The sequence below is a fragment of the Gekko japonicus genome, unplaced genomic scaffold, assembly GCF_001447785.1.
Source record: "Gekko japonicus isolate JY-2015 unplaced genomic scaffold, Gekko_japonicus_V1.1 scaffold152, whole genome shotgun sequence".
Lineage (NCBI taxonomy): Eukaryota > Metazoa > Chordata > Lepidosauria > Squamata > Gekkonidae > Gekko > Gekko japonicus.
In genome coordinates, this window is record NW_015168050.1 from 1,239,984 (window position 1) to 1,262,672 (window position 22,689).

The 22,689-nt window shown below is 42.6% G+C and overlaps 1 protein-coding gene across 6 annotated transcripts in view; it reads left to right on the forward strand.

Annotated features, from left to right (window-relative positions):
• Positions 1–22,689, forward strand: part of SEPT9 (septin 9) — a 326,641-nt gene that overhangs the window by 252,985 nt on the left and 50,967 nt on the right. Inside the window, exons 1-2 of one of the 6 annotated variants that reach the window (XM_015414349.1) lie at positions 19,194–19,250; positions 19,867–19,937. The exons of the other annotated variants lie outside the window; for them this stretch is intronic. Coding sequence (XP_015269835.1) covers positions 19,925–19,937 — 13 coding nt within the window. The 5' untranslated portion in view covers positions 19,194–19,250; positions 19,867–19,924. Of the gene's footprint in view, positions 1–19,193; positions 19,251–19,866; positions 19,938–22,689 lie in introns of those variants that run through there. 6 annotated transcript variants of the gene reach the window in all.

The window sequence follows — 22,689 nt, forward strand, 5'->3', positions numbered from 1 at the left end:
TGCGGATACTCATTTCCGCAGATCTAGGGCGTGTAGGAGGCAAAGAGATATTTCAGCACACTTGGGGCATTCCCCAGGAGTGCAGAAAAATCTTACATGTTTAAAAAAATGTACAGGGGATATTTAAATCCCTCCCAAAAGTAAAACAACATTCTCTACTTACAGATCCTCAGTAGAACACTCAGGAGGCCAAGGGAAGCCATGTGGCTGCACACGCCACCGCTAAGAAGGCCAGGAGCACCTCAGAAATGTCTCTGACTGTGTAGGTTGAGCCTCTGCAGGTGGACTCGACTCAGGCAGAGGCTTCCCAGCCTACAATTAGCATTATCGTATTCCCGAGAGGACGAGTAGCCTTCTTCTCCCTCCCCCAGTACTCAATACCATGGAAACCCAGGGTCTCAGGAGTCGGGGGGGGGGAAGCAGAAGCAAGTGGGTGCACTCAGGGAAACAAATGTAGAACACAGACCTGAGAAGTGGAAGGAGGGGGGAGAATCTGGGTTGGAGGGAGGACGGGAGGGGCTGGCTCCTGCGATTTCAGAACACCCACAGGCTCTGAGACCCCATCTCCAGTCCAGCTGCACTCCAGGACTGCAGAGCAAGAGCGTTCCCCAGTCCTACGCCGGCTGCCTGTCTGGCCCTCCTGACAAGAAGAGAGAGCGCAAATGCCATTTGCTCTCTCTCTCTCACTCTCCTGTGCCCGGCCTCACACACTCAGCCCGCTTGCCTGCCCGGCCTGCTTCGCTTGGAAGCTGAGGCTCAGGTGCTCCAAACCGCCAGTGCACACCTTGCAGGAGAAGCAGGGAGGTGGAGAAGCCTGGGCAGTAACTATGGGGGGGGGAGCCAGGGGAGGGGGTAGGTTGGCGTGAGCAGATTTTTCCAGCTGTGGTGGTGACTGCTGCTGCTACTGCAGCGACTTCATCCCCGGCTGCAGCAATGCTGCTGCTCTCCATAACATCTGAAACAGCAGGTGTGAGCCAGGAAGAGAAGTTGTGTGTGTGGTTTTTATATTTAGGCTTGGGATAGGGTTGCCAACCTCCAGGTGGCACCTGGAGATCTCCAGACTACCAAGATCAGTTCCCCTGGAGAACGTGGCTGCTCTGGAGGGTGGCATTATGGCATTATGTCCTGCTGAGGTCCCTCCCCTCCCCAAATCCCAGCCCCAAGATCTCCAGGTATTTCCCAACCTGGAGCTGGCAACCCTAGTTTGGGGGCAGAGAGAAACAGAGAGAAGGGGGTATTGGGTTGGGGAGAGAAAGAAAAAGAAGGGGAGGGGAAAAAAAGCAAAGGTGGGAGAGTACCCCCTCCCTGCATATTTTTTGGGTGTCCCCTCTTCTGCAAGCCCCCCTCCTTCCTTCCCCTCCCACTATATCACACTTAACCTTTTAAATGCCAGGGTGGTGATACCAGCTGCAGTGGTCTCTGATGCATAAGGTCGCTTTGAGCATTTTACTGCTGTGCCCAGTAATTCCCACCCCTGCAGTCTGCGGGAGATGCTCTGTGATTAATGTCTTCCATATCCCTTAGCCTTATAGGGATATAAAACAAACCACAACACAATACACAACGTTTTGTTGCGGGTCCCCTCTTGTATATAATAATGGCAACCTTAAACAGTTTTAAAGGTCAAATTTTTGGAGCTCAGGCATGGATGACTAAATGAAAACTCTGGGACTGAGTGAGTTTCCCATTTTGGTTTAAAACTGGTAATATGGGGACACAAGATTGGGATATGGGGAGATATGTATGATGGTCTGTGTAGTGAAGTGTCTATAGTTTTGGAGACTGAATATGCAGGATTACTATATAAGACACTTTCTGTAGGTATGTTCTTTCCCTTGTAGTAGAGTAAAAGCAGGATAGAAAATTTTACTAAGATAAAAAAGTGTGCTTATCTTTTTTTAAAAAATCTTTTTAATATTTAAAAATCCAAAGGTGTCTAGTGATGCTATGCAAGCCTGGCTGTTATTGCTGGAACAGTTTCACTGCAAGGTATATTTGGTCCCTGGTCAGGATTTCAAAAGTAAGAAATATTGTGTTAACTTTGAATCTGGGAACGTTGAGAAATACTGAATATCTGGTGCTATGATGCTCTGGGATAAGGTTTTACAAGAAAGCATTTTCTTTGAAATAGGAGCCCTCTGGCTGCTCTGCTGCAAGTGAGGCCCCTTCTTGCAGTGCTGCTTTGGAAATAGTCTGTTGCCCTTGGCTATAGCTGCAATACGTCAGAAAGAAAGCCTGTATTCTTCCTGTGCAATTGCAAAGCCTCCAAAGTAGAACACACCTGATCTCAGTGCCCCTGCAGACATATTAACAGAGGGCTTCTCTACCCCTGTCCACAGCTTAGATCTCAAGGACAAGCTGTTGTAATGAAACATTTTGAGTCATAAATATTAATAATTGATGCTTAACATTTTAATAGTGTATTCATGTTTCAACCTTGAAGCCAGTATGTTGTCTTGGCTTTTCAGTACTGGGAGGTGGCAGAGACCCAAGTTCAAATCCCCATCCAGCCACAGAATTTACAGGGTAACTTTAGTCTAGCTATGCTATCTCAGCCTAATCTACTTAACAAGACAGTTGTGCGAATAAAAGGGGGGGGGACCATATACTCTACATGAAACTCCTTGGAAAGAAGACAGGATAAAATGGAATCAGTAAAATAAGTGTTGAAAGCGTATCAGTATTCCCAGGTTGCAGACTGGAAGCTAAAAGAACAGTGCATACGTAAGACTACCTAAAGCTGATGCAAGATTTCAACTTGGAATTTTCTGTGTCATAGCTGCTACTCTATACTTTGGCCCTAAGCCAGTTTAAGTTTCAGTATGCCAGCATGAATCTTGTGAATTGCACTGAGACAGTCAGGTGATCTCTGTCTTGGACCTTTTGTTATTAAGTTGGGAAGGTTTCAAGAGCTGCTAGATCCTACCAATAAATGTCCAGGGGTCATTTCGTAGAAAAAAAGGTGCAGGAGCTCATTAGCATAACTCATTAGCATAACTTATTTGCATATGCCACACCCCCTGACATTACTGGAAGTGTGTCAGAAGGCAACACCCACTGCTCAGGCTCTACCCCAAAAATCTCCAGGTATTTCCCAACTCAGAGCTGGCGAGCCTACCTGGACAAAGTACTTCAAAAGCACAAAGAAAATAGTCAAGATGTTAATTGGTTTCAGTATAACAAACATTTATTATAAAATCAACAACTCTACAATTAATGATGAGACAGGATCTTCAGTGCTCCTCAGGATGGGCCCTCAGAACAAAGGCAATTTTAGCACCATGGTGTTGCCACAAAGTCATGGATCCCTCATTTTTGTGTTGCTGCCTGTAGACTAAAACATGGTCTACAGTATGATGGTGGGTCTATTTTGTTTTAATTATAAAATCATATGAATCCATTTAAAATCATCTAGATCCTACTTTTACCCAGCCCCCTTTTCTTTAAGCCCCCAGCACTGCCTCTTGCTTGCACATCTCTGGCCAGCTGCCTAGGGAGGCCAGCCTCCAGGTGGGACCTGGGGATCCCCTGGAATTGCAGCCCATCTCTAGACTACAGAGATCAGGTCCCTTGGAGAAAATGGATGCTTTGGAGGGTGGATTCTATGGCATTAAACTCCACCGAGGTTCCTGACCTCTCCACGATACACCCTCAAATCTCCAGGGGTTTCCCTACCTGGTTCTGGTAACCCTATTTCCCATCCCCAGCTGATGGCAAATGGGGACCTGGCAACCCTGGGGTTGCCAGATTCTCAGTGGGAAATATTTGGGAGGGTGGAGAGTAGGGGTGGAGGGGGTTGGGAAGGAGTGGGACCTCCACAGGGTCAAATGCCACGGAGTCCACCCTTCCAAATAGCTCTTTTCTGTTGCTCGGGGATCAGCTGGAATTTGGGGAGATCTGCAGGCCCCACAGTGAGGTTGGTAACTCTACCTGAGCCCATCCCTTAAAGCACCGCAACCCCTTCTATAAAGTTTTCCCTCAGATGATAGAGCGTCCCCCCCCCGTGATGTGCCCGACATGATGACGTCACCTCCTGGTGATGTCATCACGCCGGGCACATCTCCGCGATCCCGGTACTTTGGGGGTGGGGTTCCCCCTGGTGGCCCAACCCGGGCCGGTAGGTAACAGACCCATCGAGCGGGGTTTTCCCTTTCCCCCCGCCCCCCGGGGGGACCTGGCAACCCTATCTGGGGGGAATTATTGCTGCTTCACATGCAGCAAAAATGGAGAAGAAAATCCCTCACAGTGCCATTTCAGCACAGAAAAATGGTGGTGGTGGGGAATAGCCCTCCCTTGTGGTGGTATTCCAGCCCAAAAACTTTCCCCTTATTTTTTAATTGACATTCCCTGCAGCTGCTGTGTGGTTGCAGGTAACAGAGTTGGGTCCAGGAAAGCCAGACCCAACTCTTTAAAAAAAGATCTTGTCTAGTTTGGCCCTTAGACTGGAGTAACACTGTATAGGATTGCACTGTGAATCAAGAAACATCTGGATTCAGAAAGCTTTTATGTGTTTCTGTTAGATATTGATACAGACAGCAGAAAAATCTGGCTTCTTTCTCCAATAACCAGCATGAGTTTCATATATTTCTGTAGCACTGCATCTAACAGTGAATCCTTCATTTTGTTTTTTGCTGTGTTTTTTGCCTTATGCTCTCATGGTACTTTAGGGGGGTAAAGAGCCAAATACAGCTTCCTTGTTTGCCATTGAAACAAGGGCCTCGGAAACTATGCAAAGCATGGAGTTGCACAATATGGAATGGCACTGACTTTCTTCCTTTTCTCCTTGTGCGTGTGGAGAACTGCTTAGGAGGCAGATCTTGGCCTTTCTCTGTTCCTCTCCTTTCCTCAGTTTGAAAATCCAGTGGCCTGTGATCACACCAGCACTGGAAGCAGAACTTTCTGAAAGATGTTGATTACAGAGAGCCTGAACAGAACTGTTCTCTCACAGGCTAATGCTTTTAAGACATTTTGAAAGCTTGTGGATTTGTGAATTATGCTTATGCACAATAACCTTATGATGTAACTTCAAGTCCTTGGAAACTTTTGTATGTGTAGATATTCAGTCTGGTGCTATTCCAGGTATTTGGAGTATTTTTTCTTCCAGTACACCTGGGAAATCAGAGTTTTTAGTCTCATCCACTTACAAGCATTCCATTCCATTGGAGCAATAAGGAAGGGCTGAGCTGCCCTCTGTAGGTGAGACATTGCCTTGGTTCATGTGTGTTTTAATTTTTGCTAAATCTCTGTGTAAGTAAATGCAGCATAACTAGGCTATGCAGTCTTCTAATGGGAGGGCTTAGTTTGGTATTCTAATGCAAAGAATTTAGGTGACCTGCTCTGTTTTTAAGTAATAAAAGATGCACTCATTTTACTACATGTTCTAAAATAATTTTCTTTTTATTTTCTATATTGAGTAAGAATTTTGAATGAAGAGTTTCAGTCTGAATTAAGAATAGTGGGGCATTTTTACAGACATATTGGATTTCCTGTTTGCCCAATGGTTCTGTCCCGTTACTACTTCAGGTAGGGAAGTGGCAGTGATAGGGGAAAAATGGATAGACAGGCACAGCTTGTAGGACCAGTAGCAAATTGAACAGCTACATCAGACGGATATGTTGGAAAGAATCAGGTCCTGAGTAGGAGAGGAAAAAGAAGACAATGAGGAGCAGACCCGAAGTAAAGGACAGTAGAATGTCAAACTCGCTGTTCGATTTTAGATTTTACAGCTCCTTTGCCATAGCAACCGGGGAGGGGGAGTGAGGGAATGTAAAGCCAAAACACTTTCACTTCCTAGGTTGCTTTGATGTGCCAGACACCTTATCTTCTCTGAGAACTTTTAGTGTCCTTGAGTCTCATCTTTCCTTGCTTTCCTTTGTTTTACATGTTGGTGGGATGGCACTGAAAGGGGGATGGATGGATGGATGGCAGATATTTGGCGGGTGAAATCCCAGCGGGTGATTGGTTCTGAACCTTTTAGGGCCCTGAATCTGCTTGAACCCTGTATATCTTTTACTTTTGCACCTTTAACCTTAGTTCTAACACAGCCAGTATACCGGATGGATCCTATCAATGTCTCAATAAACTTATCATTCTTCAGAGTGAATGTTGTTAGGAACTGATTTTTCCAGGGAACTGTTGGGAACTGTTATTCAGGAACATTAGTGTTGTGTTATATTAGGGGCTTCAGAGCATAACTGTCCAGCACTCAGAAATGCAAAGCAGAGAGAGGCTGTAGCTTAGTGGTAGAGCATCTGCTTGGCATGCAGAAGGTCCCAGGTTCAACCCACAGCATCTCCAGTTAAAGGATCTGGTAGTAGGTGATATGAAAGACCTCTTCCTGAGACCTGGAGAGGTGCTGCCAGTCTGAGTTGACAGTACTGACTGTGATGGACCATGGGTCTGATTCCTTAAATTGTCATGCTGCAGCTGGTGCTGAATATGTCTGAGTTGCTTCCCATGGGCCAGTGTCTCCACACTGAGTAGCTCAGCTGACTAGACACTGCAGTATACCAGATGTAAAGTTCTTTATTTCATTGCCATTCATACCGATGCGTTGATCTCTGTGCTCTTACTGGTTCTTTTGCTTTCTGCTCTCTTCATCCTGTTTCCCCACTAAATCCTAGTATTTGGAACTGGTGTAGCACAGTGAATAAAAAATGAACTGTCATCCCCAGTTCAAAGCCCTGGTTATATTATTTGATACTGGTTTGCATGGAGAATATCTGTTCTGCATACTTTGCACAGAGTTAATGAACACTCAGTCAAGTGTAAGATGGCACCAAAGGGAGGGAAGTGCTTGCTCAACAGTCTTCCAGCAGTAGCATTAACAAAGCTGTCAGGGCAAATGATGCTTTGGTAGGAAGGCCTGCTGTGAAACAGCTACCTTAATTAAGACAAGAAGCAAACCTTTTGGTCTTGGGTCTCTTCTTAACTATTTCTAAAGAATTCCTAAATGCCTTTAGTGTGGGTCTGGATTTTGGTGTAGTGGTTAAGAGCAGTGGACTCTAAACTAGAGAATTGTGTATGATTCTCCACTCCTTCACATGCAGGAAGCTGGATGACCTTGGGTCCGTCACAGTTCTTTCAGAGATGTTCTCTCAAGAGCAGTTCTCTCAGAGTTCTCTCAGTCCCACCTACCTCACAGGGTGTCTGTTGTGGAGAGAGGAAGGGGAGGAGATTGTAAGCCATTCTGAGACTCCAAGTGAAGGGCAGGGTATAAATCCAACTCTTCTTCTCCTCCTCTTTTCCTGGGGGGATCAATTATTTTGGTAGTTTTAGGGGATCCGCCCCTCCCCCCAAGTAAGGTCTCCTGTCCACCCCATTCTCTGGTCAGGTAGGATTTCCTATTCTACACATTCCCTGTACTTGTGAAGTAAAGTTCTGTTGATTTTTCAGGGTTACTCTAAGGACTTTACTGCAGGCTGCTATAAACATTGCACAGTAGAAAACACTGGCTTGTGACTATAGGCACACATTATACAGAGCTGTGGCTAATTCTGGCTTTCCTAGTGGGGAAAATCTGTATCATACATTTTATTCACACATAGTTTCCTCTTTCCCTCTGCCTGGCAGCCCCCATATCTTAACATTCCCTGCTTCCTTCTCTCCTCCCCACCACCAACCTTTTATCACCCCCCTGCCCCATTTTCAGCTATGTTTCCCATTTATTAGTTTATATCCCATCTTTATTAGTGAATTTGAATTGCCCAGATACCCAGTCTCCTTAGCCACCCAAGAGTCATCAGAGGTAGATTTAACAGGAGAAGGTGCAAAAGGGAAATTATTGAAGCAATTAAGAAACAAAAAAAGAAGAAATCACCTGGACCTGATGGATTGCCAGCGGAAATATACCAAACATTTGAAGAAGAGATCTTCATACCATTTAAAGAACTAGTCCAAAATATAATGATCAAGCGGGTTTCCTTCCTAGAAGACAAATAAAAAACAACATAAGAACCATTATTAACGTACTAGAATATTATGAAATACATCCGGAGAAGCAATTAGCACTGGTATTCGTCGATGCGGAAAAAGCATTTGATAATGTGTCATGGGAATATATGATTCAGAAGTTGAGCGCATGGGACTGTGGTAGTAATTTTCTCTCGATGATATCGGCAATATATAGGGAACAACAAGCCAAAATTATAATTAGTGGAGAACTGACAGGAAAAATAGATATTCAAAAGGGAACTAGACAGGGGTGCCCTTTATCACCATTATTGTTTATATTCGTCTTAGAAACGTTAAATGATCTAGTAAGAGAAAATAAATAAAAGGATTGAAAGTTAAAGATGAAGAGTTCAAACTTGAGGTATTTGCGGATGACCTAGTCTTTATTCTGGAAGAACCAGATATATCGATGGCGCCCTTGCTCGCCACAATACAGAAATACAGAGAAGTAGCGGGATTTAAATTGAATACAAAGAAAACAAAGATCATGACTAAGAATTGTACACAGAAAGAGAAACATGAAATCTCCAAGATTGCAAAGTCGGAAATTACTAACAAAGTTGTTTATTTAGGCATCCAGATGCCCAATAGAAACAGTGGATTAATGGAAAATAATTATTCAAAATTACAGGAAGAAATTAAAAGAGATTTTTTAAAATGGAAATATATACAACTATCACTATTAGGGAGAATAGCTACTATAAAAATGAACATTCTACCACGCTTTCTTTTTCTCACTCAAAATATACCAATATTAAAGAAAAAGAATTTTTTTGTGGATTTGGATAAAATTGTGAGACAATTCATATGGTATCCCAAAAAACCAAGAATCAGAATGAAAATATTTACAAGGGGAAAAAAGAAAGTCGGGGTATGGGACTTCCTAATTGAGAACTTTATTATCAAGCTTCAGCTTTAACATGGATTAAAAATTGGATAAAATTAGAAGATAGGAGAACCCTAAATCTAGACCGACATGATCTTAAAATGGGTTGACATGCCTATATTTGGTATAATAAAGATAAAGTGCATTCAAATTTTCAACAGCATATAATAAGGGGATCATTGATAAAATACTGGCAGAATTTAAAGGAAAAATACAACAAGAAAATCCCAAGGTGGGTCTCCCCACTTGAAGCATTTATAAAACCAGCTCTTTTGACTAAAGATAAGATAGAAACATGTGAGTACTTATTAGACAAAAAAGATAAGATTTAAAAACTTGGATACAGCAAGTATACATCTAACATGGTGGGAATATACACAACTAAAATCTATATATAGTAAAGATAAAATTATGGGGTTTTATACAGGAAATAATGAATTAGACAAGATATGGTTGTCAACCAGTGATAAATTAATACAAAAAGTATACACTTTTTTTATTAGAAAGATATATGCAAGATGAGACTGTTAAACCATCAATGGTAGCATGGATGAAAGATATGGGTTACAATATAGATAATGATGACTGGACCAAAATATGGAAGACAATGAGATACCTTAGCTTATAAAGAAAATATATATAAGATGCTCCATAGATGGTACTGGTCGCCAGATAGAATTGGGAAAAGTGCACCTAAAATCTCAAAGAATTGCTGGAAATGTAAGAATAATATAGGAACATTTATTCACATATGGTGAAAATGGTGTAATATGCAAAAATTTTGGAAAACTATCAAGCAGATAATATTGGAAATAATGAATGTGAATCTAAACATAGGAGAGGGAAATAAAACTTTTTACCAAAAAAAAAAAAAGATGAGTTAATGTTCCAAAAAAGATGGATAAGAGTATATAAATGGTGGAAAAAATATATTATAAGTAAGACTCCAAAAACATGAAAATGTATACATAAAAATGCTGTTGGCTGTATAGTAAAACTGAATAAATAAAGTATTATAAGAGAAGGAACTTATTCCCATGATTCAAGGCTGTCCCATTTTCAGACCACCAAGAAGGAAGCTTCATGGTAAGTGAAGAGAATGGGGCTTCTGATTTGCTGTGCAGATTAAAATGCATTCTGTTAAAAAGATTTTCTGCCTGAAACATTAAAGAGTAGTTACTATTAGAGTTATACATAACCTCACTCCAACAGCAGCTGTTTTGTGGTTGTGCCCACCACCCTTTGTCAGAATTCCAAAGATGCCCTCAATCTCAGAAAGGTTAGGAACACTTGGGCTACACATATTCTCCTAGGGGAGGGGGCAAATAGCAGCTTCCTGGAGCTATTTCAGGTTGGAAAAAATAGTGTGGGGAGGACTTCAGCCCCCTCTCCCCTTAATGGTTGCCAGCTTCTTGGAGGGAAAAATGTCCTGTCTCTTTAACAGAGGCTAAATGGGATGTTACCTCCAAGCCAATAGCTTCAGCTGCCCATTTCCACACATTCAGCCTCTGTTTTTCTCCAGGTCTGATGGCAACCCTACTCCCCTGTGCCATGGTCCCAATTCAAATTGGGCCCCTGTGCACCTGGTAATTCAGTGAGTTTCATCCCAGTATAGGATTATAGCCTTACAGTGAAATTCTACAGTGCAATTAAGTCCACTAAAGTTACAGGCTTAGAAGTCTGTAACTCTTAGAAGTCTGTAGCTGAGTTTAGGATGTTAGACTAACATAATCATTGGTAGGGAATGAGCTTTTGTGAGTCACAGTGACTTGTCAGACTCCTGCAACAATCAGAATCAACTCGCTTCTTCAGAAGGAAAGTTTATTGATACAGTATTGGCTGAGCATCTCTACTTCAGGTTCTGTGTTAAGACTAAAGAAACAAGTGTGGGGTGAATGGATATACAAGGTTCAAAGGGGTCACTGGGTAGCATAGAGCCAATCAGAAATGAGGGGCTCCACCAGAATGTAAAGGTCCTGCTTTCTCAGAGACAGTGGTACAGCTAAGGTCAGGCACATAAAACATATAGATAAGGGAGCATTACCAAGACGACCAGAGAAATGAAAGTGAACATTCCAAGCCTCCCCCCTCCCTATCAGCCACTATGGCAGCTAGCTGACGAAAACTCATACCCTACCAAAGACTAAGTGCTACTGGATTTTTACTCTTTTCTACTGCTACGGACAGACTAACACGGCTACCCATCTTGATCTGTTTAGGACTCCAATCTTATTTTACTGCCTGGGTTGTGGAGAAGGTACGGTGGAATGAGGTGGGTTTTTTTTTGCACACTAAGGATCCTGTTTGTTTGGAAGTTTTAATAAAATACATCATTAATTCATATTCTTTAATATTAGTAATTGAGTAATTAAATATTTTATGGGTATAGGTTTACCTATCAAACACACTGAATGTATAAGGATTGAGTGTAGTGGCACTTCTAAGACCAACAAAGTTTTATTCTGGGTATAAGTTTTTGTGTGCACACACGCTTCTTCAGGTACATTGAAACAGAGGTCACCAACCATTACATATAGGTAGCAGGTGAGAAGGATGTTCCTTGGAAGGGCCAATTGGAGTCAAGATGCATAAGTCACTGAGCAGTAAATAAAGCTAAGACTGGATGAAGGCAATCTGTAAGACCTGTGAATAGCAGCAAATTAGTATGGCTCAAGTGGTTAAGACGCTGAACTGCAGGCTGTGGAAGGTCAGTAGTTCAGCGGTTCAAGACCCGGGTGCCGCAAGACAGGGTGAGCTCCTGTCTCTAGTTCCAGCTCCTGCCAACCTAGCAGTTCGAAAGCAAGAAATTGCAAGTAGATAAATAGGTACCACTTCGGTGGGAAGGTAACAGCGTTCCGTGCGCCTTGGTGTTTAGTCATGCCGGCCACATGACCACGGAAACGTCTTCGGACAGCGCTGGCTCTTCGGCTTTGAAACGGAGATGAGCACCGCAACCCTAGAGTCGGATTCGACTGGCTTTCGAGCAAGGGAACCTTTACCTTTACTTTAGTATGAAGCGCATAAAAGAGTTTACAAACGGATGTGAAAACTCTTAGTTGCTCCTACACAAAGGGGAAAGTCTGAAGAGCTCTAGCTGCCATGCTCAGAAAGATCACAGTGTTGAATTGAAGCTCCTCAAGAATGCTAGGACATGCCGTGTTCCCCCTGGGGAAAGAACCCTGTGTGGTAGCAGCCCATGTCACATAGCCTTTCTTTTTCATTTAATGCAATATTTTCTTTTCCTCCCAATTGTCAACATTTCATTGGGGAATATGTTCCACAGTAAGCAGTTTCTATGTAATCTGTTGAGAACTGGGGTATAGGGTTGTCAGCCCTCCACAGGGAAGGTTCTTGGGCTTTTAACAACTATGTGGTATGCATAACATAGAACAAGTGAAGGTTTAACTATGTGGAGAGGAGATGTAACAGTGGGAAGGCTTTGTTTATGAAACTTAAATGTGCCTATTGAGAAGATGGGAACCCTACCTGGGGAAATGAATCAACTCTAGATGTAAATGGAGACCTATTTCAGTTAATGTGACTTTGCAAGCCTTCGTGCCCCAAAATTCCCTCTAAGTGTGCATAAGTCTTGCAAGCGGAATTTAAGCCAGGTTCCTCTTTCTTTTGCCTATACAGATTATTAGTAATAGCATGGTAACATGTTTTCTTTACTTTGTCTAACTCACAGGGAGCTTTGAAGTAATATTTGTTAATCGTTCTTTTTTTTAGCCCACAAATTGAAACCATGTGTTTAAAAGATGACTTCCTCTCAAATAGCCCCAATAGCTTTATTAGGGTTTTTTTCAGTTTTCCCCCAAACCTGTTGCCATTTTCATATTAATTCCAGAATGCCAATGGCTAAATGTCCAGAAGATGAGCATACTTAGTTTACTATACCATATAAAGAAAGCATATTCAAAGTAATTGTTTTCCAAATGTCCTCCTAATTCCTATTTCCACAGAATTCCCATTTTAGAGGAAATCCTGACTAGTGAAAATTATTCTTGAAAGGGCAGACCATTTTATAAGAATGGTCTGCGTTTCTAGAACTGTTCCCTTGATGGCAGATAAAGCTAGCACGTTTTGATGGACCCTTGCTGCTTTCCTTTACTGTGAGACAGACTTTTCCCAGCAAAACTCTGTTCCCCACTCTGTCTGAGCTGCCCCTTGGTAGCAAATGTTAATAATTTATTATTTTCTGCATGTCCCACCCTGAGATAGAGAATATATTTGGCTTTTGCCCAGGTCAGAAATTTATTGTTGACTAGGAACAATGAGCTCTCGAAAGAGGTTCTAGGCGAGTGCCTCAGCTTTGACTGCAGGGGGGGAGGATGGAGAGGGAAGTGCCCCCTATCAATTTTGCGATGCCCCGTATCAATCTTGCAGTGCCCCCACTCCAATCTCCCCCTTTGAACATGAATTTTGGGAGCTACCTCCTCCTCCCAATCTCACCCTTCGGACTAACTAAGCATGTATTAAATAAGCAGGATTTCCCCCCACTCCAAAGTGTGTCTTGTGTCTCCTCCTCCTCTTTGCTTGCCAGCCCACAGGAAGCTGAGGACAGTGGAAAAACAAAACCAACCTTCCCTCGTTTCTTAGGGCCTGTCCGAGAAGCCAGTGAGTGGGTATTGTACTGCATCTCTCTCCCTTCCTTACTCCCAAGTAAACAGGCTGTGCACACGAACAATTAATAGGGCTAAAGTTGGGGCCAGCTCACCTATTTCCATTTGGTAGGCACTGCAAAGGGGCTTGCAGGGGGGCGGGGATGGATTTCTCCCCAGTTTTGAAAGCAAATAAATGCTTCCTCCTGTGTTCAGCCCCACCATCTGCAGCTCTTATCCCAATGCTGCAGAAATCCCCAGAAGTTGTTGCAGAGCTCTGGAGCCAAGGGCTTGCTGCAAGCCAGCACACAACTGACTTACAGAACAAAGTTAGAGTCCAGCAGCACCTTTAAGACCAACAAAGTTTAATTCTAGGTATAAGCTTTCGTGGGCATGCACACTGAACTGACCTCCAGCTTCTTTACTATGGCTAAGGAATGTAGTGGCAGACAGAATGGCCTGTTCCTTGTTTTGAACCTGTTTCATTCAGGATGCAGCACCATCTGTAGATGTAAGAAGAATGAAGCACTTCTTGTCTCAGAGGAGTGCCGATAAGGAAAAGACACTCCAGAAACAACTACAGCAGAACAGGCATCAGACATAGAACTTCCTGTCCCTCTAAATTGGGTCCACTGAATAACTGAGGAAATATTCTCATTTTAAATAATAAATTAATAATAATAATAAATACATTTTCCTAGAAGCAATATTCCTTTTTCTGTTTGACTAGACTGGCAGCTTCCACCTACTGACCAATTCCTCCTGCCAAAACTGACCCTCAGTTCTTGACCCAGTAAAATAAACAGTTTTCAGGTTAGCTGACACTTAGACTAAAGTTCTTATTTGGAACTGTTCCTCAGATTTGATGGGCCACGTGTCCCTTTAATTCTGTATGATTTTTCCAGGAAGGTACTACTCTTTGCAACCTCTCTTACATCCTAAGACTGTATATGAAGTAATGGAGCAATCCCGAATCTCATCCATCCACGATCAGTCAATATGTCTTCCTTACATCCATTCTAAAAACATGGGATTCCCTCAGGAGTAAACTAGTTCTGAAGACATCCCACTTTCCCACATTTCTGTAACAAGACAAGAATGGTTCCTCCCAGGCAAAAAACCAACTACAACGGACATCTGGAGGAGGACAGGGGTCACCCACCTGATGGACATCTCTACAAAATGTAGCTTGCTCTCAAAATCGATACTAAAGCAGAAAATACAACATAAGATTCCATGGTACTTATATTTTCAGATGAACCATGTTGCATTGCACTTATACTTACCCACAATCTTAAGCTTCCTCAAACGGACTTTGGAAAACGATTGGCAAATGCTGACTTGGGCTCTAAAGGACTAATTTCAAAAATATATCATCTTTTACTTCTTGTGAGCAATATAAGACCTCTCAGCTATCAGAAAGTGTGACATCACGAGTGTGATATCATTTTAATGGATACTCAGTGATCCTACATCTGGTCTTCCTCCTTTGCCAACTCTTCTGCTATACCAACAAAGCTACAAGCTTTTAAAATCCTAACAAGATGGTAAGGTAAAGGTTCCCTTGCTCGAAAGCCAGTCGAGTCCGACTCTAGGGTTGCGGTGCTCATCTCCGTTTCAAAGCCGAAGAGCCAGCGCTGTCTGAAGACATTTCCGTGGTCATGTGGCCAGCATGACTAAACACCAAGGTGCATGGAACGCTGTTACTTCCCACTGAAGTGGTAACTGTTTATCTACTTGCAATTTCTTGCATTCGAACTGCTAGGTTGGCAGGAGCTGCAACTAGAGACAGGAGCTCCTAAAAAATTGGCAATAATTATGTCTTTACATTGTTGGAGGAGGTACGTGAAAGTAGGATTTTTTGCTCACTGCTGGTAGCAATGTAAGTTTCTAAAAGATTTCTGGAACAACATTCTCTCACAAATACATCTCATAATAGGATACACAGTCCCAATGAAGCCAAAAATGATTTTCTTGAATTATTGGCAAGACACAGATACCCCTAGAATGAGATTCAATCTAATTAATAGTCTATTAGTAGCAGCAAAAACATCCATTGCATTGAATTGGAAATCCCACATGGCACCTACTAGATCCTTATGGTACACAAATGTTTGGGAGCAACTAATAATGGGGAAAAAATCTCTGATCGTCTACTACAAACAGAAATTTATCCCAGGAAACCTGTTTCATAGAAAAATGGTTCCCTTTCCTAGAATATGTTGCTAAAAATGACATCCTGCCCTCTAACCCAATCTATAAAACTCTTTTCTCTCTCTAAACATTAAAAAGGTGAAGGTTCCCTTATTCAACAGCTAGTCGAATCCAACTCTGGGGGTGGTGCTCATCTCCGTTTCCAAGCCGAAGAGCCAGAACTGTCCAAAAAGATTTCCGTGGTCATGTGGCCAGCATGACTAAATGCCAAGGCACACAGAACACTGTTACCTTCCCACTGAAGAGGTACCTATTTATCAACTTGCAATTTCTTGCTTTCGAACTGCTAGGTTGGCAGGAGCTGGTGCTAGAGACAGGCGCTCACTCCGTCATGCGGCACTAGGGTTTTGGACTGCTGAACTACAGACCTTCTGGTCTGCAGCTCAGCGTCTTAACCTCTGGTGTCTGACATTTCCTCTGATATGCTTATATATTGGCAGCTGTCACAGTGCCTTCAGAAATTTAATTATAATAGATCAAGATCTTGGTATGTAACCTAGAATCTTTTGATTAGAGAAGTTTATAGTAGAATATATGTTATAACTGCACCTTTTGTATATAAAACTATATATATTAAGGAAAAGCATTATTAGAGGCCTCTGGAGATAGAATTAGGATGCAATAAAAATGGAATGTGTATTCAAGAAATTGCAAGGACGTCAAGAGTGAAGTTGAATGTGAATCATAACTCTTATCACCTAGCTCCCCAGAAACAAGGGAAAAAGGGACTAGCTTCATTAAGGTCACTGAGGTCAGAAAGGTTCTCGGTGTTCCCTAATGTTCCCATTGCTCTGAAGAGCAGATAAGCAAATGTAATCACTGACAATACATGAGAGACCAATAGTAAGGTTTAATGATGCTTGTATGATGTTAACTGCTTGGAACCAATTAGAGATTCTTTAATGTATAAACTATATGTGATGTCATTTGGGGTATAAGACCTTCTGCCCTTCCTGGTTATGGCAGAATACAGTTTTGCAATTGCTGAGGTGCTATACACACACACATACACATATACACCTGTTCATATGCAGATTTTTCCAGGCTTAAGCCCACTGAGATCAGGTTCTTTGAGCATTCCTAATTCTACTTAGAATCAGATTTAGCATAGTAGTTGGATATCCCAATCCTGTTCTCTTGCTAAGACACCCAAGCAAGCTATCCAGTCTTCTGGTCTCCACCCAGAGCACCTGGTAGCCTAGGTGTTTTCCACATGGAGATGGGTTAGTTTCCCATTGCAGTTGTGACTGCAGTTACGGTGATGGAAAGTGCTGCCAAGTGACAGCTGACTTATGGCAACCCCATAGAGGTTTTCCATTGCCTGCCTCAGCGTCATAACCCTGGTATTTCTTGGAGGTCTCCCATCCAAATACTAGCCAGGGCTGACCCTGCTTTGCTTCTGAGACCTGATGAGATTGGGCTAGCCTGGGCAACTGCAGGTATAGTACAATGGCAATGGGGTTTCCAGGTGGCAGTTTTTCTGTATTTCCCCTGCCCAGTCTCCTGTAGTGGCCATTTCCCCTGCCACAGGAGGGCTTTTTTAAAATCAGCAGTTAGCATATTACTATAGCTATCTACCTGTCAGGCATTCTGAATTCCCAACTTTCTTTTTTTTAAGTAAGTCTTGAGACTTTTCCATTGCAGAGATATAAGGGGAAATACATATCTCTGCAAAGAAAGAGGCTGGAGATTTTTAACTTAAAGCCTGGAATTCAGAGAGCCTGATTGGGGGTGTGGGGTGTGGCTCAATGGTAGAGCCTTTGCTTGGCATGCAGAAGGTTATGCCAGTTGCCACAGAAAAGATGGGGAAATCCTTAGAAGCACACAAAAGCAACATGGGTGCTGTGGGGAAGTGACCTCCCAACAGCATCCCAACTAGGGCAATCTGAGTGTAATCTATAATGTTCTTGCCCTTTGGAACTAGTGATGGGTGTGCCTTTCCCTTGTTCTCTGTAATTCCTCCTGAGGTCTTTTTGCTTCCCCATTCAGATTATGAGATATCTGAACCCATTGTTTTACATGGGAGGAATTTGGGGGTGGCAACCAAGCGCTCTGGTGGTAGTGGTGACACTAGGACCAGGGAGGGACAGGTTCAAACCTCTGCTGTCATGAAGGTGGACTCAGTGACTTTGGGATCCTACTCTTCATCTAGTGTGCCTCACAGAGTGGTTTGGTAGACAAAATCCCTGTTTTGAACCCTTTAGAGGAAAGACAGAATAAAAATAGGTAAAATATACATATTGGCTGTTTGGAGGAATTTTTCAGGGGGTATGCATGTATTGTGGGGAACTCAGCCCTTACAACAGCCCTATGATGCAGCTTTGGCAGTGCCTGACTTGCCTCATAACCACTCAGTGGCCACCATAGCTAAATAAAGCAAGTCCAGAGTTTCTAGCCACCGTATCTCACAGACTTTTGTGTGTGGCAGGGAGTAGAAGTGTGCTAGTTACCAGTGTAGAGTACCCAGACGTCTGCACTGAGTGAATGTTCATGCTTTTGGAGTGTGGCTTTCTGATCTTATGTAAATTTACTCAGGAACTCAGTGTGACTTTTCTTGTGGCTAAGGCTGCAGCCTTACCTTGTGTAGCAGTCCTCAAACAAAGACATTTGAAAGTGAAACTACAAGGTGAGACCGCTGAACTGGAATTAATTCACAAGTTCAGAACAATGGAACCACACCCCCGCCAACCAAGGTAACCATTTTCTTTAATCTCACTACAGATGCTAATTTTCTTTCTCCAAGCCTCCCCCCTCTGCTCTAATCAAGCTGATGGCAATATACATTTTAACTATGCGTCCTTTAAAGTCATTCTTTGCAACACTCCTCCCACCTTCTGACCAGGATAAAAGGACTCATATCTACATTTCTCCTGTACTGTGTCTGATTAAGGGAGCTTTGATTCTCGAAATCTTGTACCTTGAAACTCTTGTTGGGTCTCTAAGGCGCTACTGGACTCAAATCTAACAGCCCTTTCTTGAGTAAACCCTGAAGCTTTCTTTCCTCACAAACCCAGTTTTCCAAGTAAACATGCTTATATTCACGTTGCATCCTGGCCAGTGTGTCATTGACATGGCAAGTATATAGGAAGGAGCAGGCAGCTTGATCCCATACATGTTTACTGCAGGGTGTAAGCCTTGAATTGCATAGGAATGCAAGGTTGCAAATCTAAATATATATATTCTCAGATCCTACTGAAATGAATAAGATTTATTTGGGAGTAAAGATGTTTGAGGTTGGGTATTCATTTCTCCAGTCTGCCTTGATATTGTTTCAGTCACTGAATTCTCTTCCTCTCCCCCCTTCCTGAAGAGTCTGTTCTGCTGCAAGGACGACTTGCACGCCCATTTCTTTTTAAACTGCCCGACTGAACCTTTCCCCTGCTTTTGCTTGGCTGTTTGGCTATTTGCACCCCTAGGCAGTAATTATCCCCCTCTTCTAGCTACTGCCGAAGTCCCTTGCACTGTGGGATGCTCATTATTCACAGTGACAATGCTCCTTTGATCATTGACTAGCATTCTGAACCATGTGACCCTGAAGGGGGCGGATCATCTTAGCTAACATAGCCAGGAGAATAAGCGAGTTTTCAGCTGTTTGGGTGAGTCTCATCAAAACTGCCTTTGTTCTTTAAAATAATTCAAACTTTTCTGCTTCTTTGTAATGTGCTACAGATAGGTTGCTCTCCCCCCCACCCCACTTCCTGATTTTGCCATTCTAGCTTTGTGCGGGGGGAGGGGGGGACTGGAGGAAGGGAAGAAAGCCTTGTGTTTTCTGGGCTGTTCTTTGCTAAGGCAATTGAGTTTGTGGGAAGAGGGGTTCTTTTCCATGCAAGCTTACTGGTATTTGTGCTTGAGTTGCATGAGTATGGGGGAGGGGTGCCTTTCTTTTTTAGCTCCACTTGGAGAAAATGTGATGAGTCCCATGTCTGAGACCTGGGGAATTCAGTTTCCATGCCTTGACCATATTTCTTTGCTGCAGAAAGAAAAGGGCTTTGTGCCTCACAGCTATCTCTTTGTAAATGTTTGGCCAATGGAGCCAAGTGTGCTAAGTTCTGTTTCTGATGAGTTCTATTTCTTTGCCTTTTTTTGGCATTCTAAAGAGAGGGGACAACTAAAGTGTAATTCATTTCTCTCCTCCCCCCTCCCCTCTTCCCCCCCTCAACTGGACATGAACACACACATATGCAAACACACCCTTTGCTACTTTCTATCTAGTCATCTGGCTTAAGAAATCACGGTGTGAGTGCCTGTGTTTTTCCTGTCTCTGCAGAACATGAGCCCTGGAGGTAGGTGTTGGACTTCTACATGCCTTGGCTTTTAAACTCTGCTAACTATTAGTCTTGGAACTTTTTTTTTTTTGTCTCCCTGCTGGAGTTTTTTCTGCTACTTTGGGGCCTGCCTGAAATGAGGCAGGACTTTAAAAAAAAATAATAAAGTGGGTTGAGGGAAGGAGGCAGAGAGAGTGCCTGATAAAATTTCCTAGCAAAGGACATTTTTGAGCATGAGTTACTTGGGTTAAAAAATTGCTTAGAAGCTAAGTGGATATGGGCAGCTGAAGCTTTTCATGGTTATTCAAGTATGGTGTTGAGATATACAGACGGCATCCCTTAACGATAATGACACATCTGGCAACCCTTTTCAGTTCAGGAGGGACTCTGCAGGTTGTCAATTTATTAAGTAGTTTGCATGTAGTTTCACTTGGGAATCAATCAATTGGATATTACCCCACCAGATAAAGCTAATTTCCACTTTGATGGATTTTATTTATTTAAAATATTTATATGCCCTTCTTTCTCAGGACCCAAGGAGAAATTTTTACAAAGTTTAGCGTATGCATTGCTAGTCTTTGTAGCGAGGGTCTGCTTAGTACTAATTATGTATTGGGGGTGAGTTACTTAGCAGGCAGCTCTCTTCTTCCTTACCACAAGATCTGCTTCATTCTAATTGTGGGTTTTGAGGACTAGAAGACTGCAGGACTACTGGGGGAGGGGTTCAGTCAGCTCTCATGTGAGTGTCTAGAAGAGAAAATGGGAAGAGATGTTACATTAGATGTCAAATTAGGAAGGAAAAAGAACAGACTTGAAAAATCAAATAAGGCCTCTAAAACTATCTTACAGCTTTTAAGTATGTGGTACAGTAAGCATTGCAGAGGGGCATGGGTGTTGGAAAGTTTTGCATGGATTCTCCCTGCATGAATTTCTGACATGGATTTGCATATATAAATACATTTTCCTCAAAAGGTATCTTAAGTAACTATGCCTTTTAAAGCTTATTGGGAATACACTACACCTGTATCAGTCTCTGAATCTTCTTTCCTTTGTAAAACTAACATCTTTGGTTTAATTCTCCCTTGGGAGGATGAGAAATAAGAGGACAAGCTTTTCTCAGATCATACTAGCAGTGCTGAATCTGGGATGAACTTGACCTTGATTAATATGATGCTACAAGGGCCTCTGAGATCTGCTGTGTTATCTTCTCCACACACACACTAGACTGGGGGCTGTGTGCAGCTTGGACAACAGTTGTCCCATTGTTCCTGACTGGTGGGGAGAGACAGGTTGCAGATACTCAAACCTTGCTTGTCAAATGTTTTCTCAATAGCTGGGGGCTCTTCATTTACATTTCTTCTCAGAGCCCATATTTTCTTTAATGCCTTTGGCCCTTAATACCTTTCTCCAACCAAAATGATCTAAGCATATGAATTTGCTCAGATTGTCCCATCGTCTTTTTTTCAATCCTTACGTCTCATCTCCCATGTAGACTATATGCTCCTTGGGGCGGAGACCTCCCCCCCCCCCCCCTTGTTTGTTGTATTGCTCTGTAAAGGGCTGTGCATACTGATACTTTTATGTAGATGTCCATATAAACCTGATGAGATAGAGGGATGCAACTCTTCTGCATATTTTAGGTACCCAGATCTCTCATAAATGGGAGGGAGACTACTAGAACATGGCTTGTGAATGTATTGTGATTCTAGTGCTGTACAGCTTTTTAAATCTCCCATGCTTTTTGTCAGACTTGTGATCATCCAACCCACACCAGACAGGTAGATTGTTATACTGTAGTCAGGCATATGTCATTAGACCACGCTAAATTTTTGAAGTAGTGCTTATCTATCTTGGGTGGAAAAAACAGTCTAGTGACAAATTCCAGAGTTGTAGTTATGTGATCAATTGTATCCAGAACAACAAAAAGTCTTGAGGCATTTTAAAGACTAATAATTTATTGTTGCATACATTTTCATGGCCCTGCACCCACTTCCTCAGGCGCAGAAAGTGTTACATTCACTTGACATATAGATAGTTGTAAATATGTACAAGAATAAAAATGGATGGGGAAGAAGGGAGCTGTTACAAAGGAAGAGCAGAAAGTCCAGCATTCCAAGACAGAGATGTTACATTGTGGAATGCAGGTGGCAACCATCCATTCAAGATTAAATGGTCAGTTAGACTGGATGTGGACCACTCCAGCTGCTGGGTAATTAGAAAAATATGATGAACAGTATAAAAGTGAAAAGGGAAGATCACTTGTTTTCTGTAATGAATGAACCACTCCCAGTCCATATTCAACCCAGGTTGGGAGCTGGCAAATTGGCATGTTAATTCTAGCTCAGCAGCTTCTCACTGGAGTGGCCCATTGAAACTCTTCTGCTGAAGTATGGCACTTCAGTCTTTGATCTGAGTGTCCAGAAAAGTTGAAATGCACCCCTGCTAGTTTGACTGCTGCCATTTAGTGCCTGATTTGTGTTTGTTTATTGTCTTGTGTAGAGACAATCCAGTTTTGCCAGTGTAAATAGGAAAGAGGACATTGCTGGCACGTGGCAGCCTACACTGCATTAATAGACATACAGGTGAATGAGCACTTGACATGGTATGACTGATGTGTCCCATGCTAATGTTGCTTGAGACAATATGGGGATAGAGGAGTCAGGCACTGAGATTTGTTGCAGAGGTTAGAAATTTGGTCCATTGTTGGTAGTGAATAGTTGCTTCAAGTTGATGGACTGTCTGTAAGCAAGGACAAGCCTGTCCTCTAAAG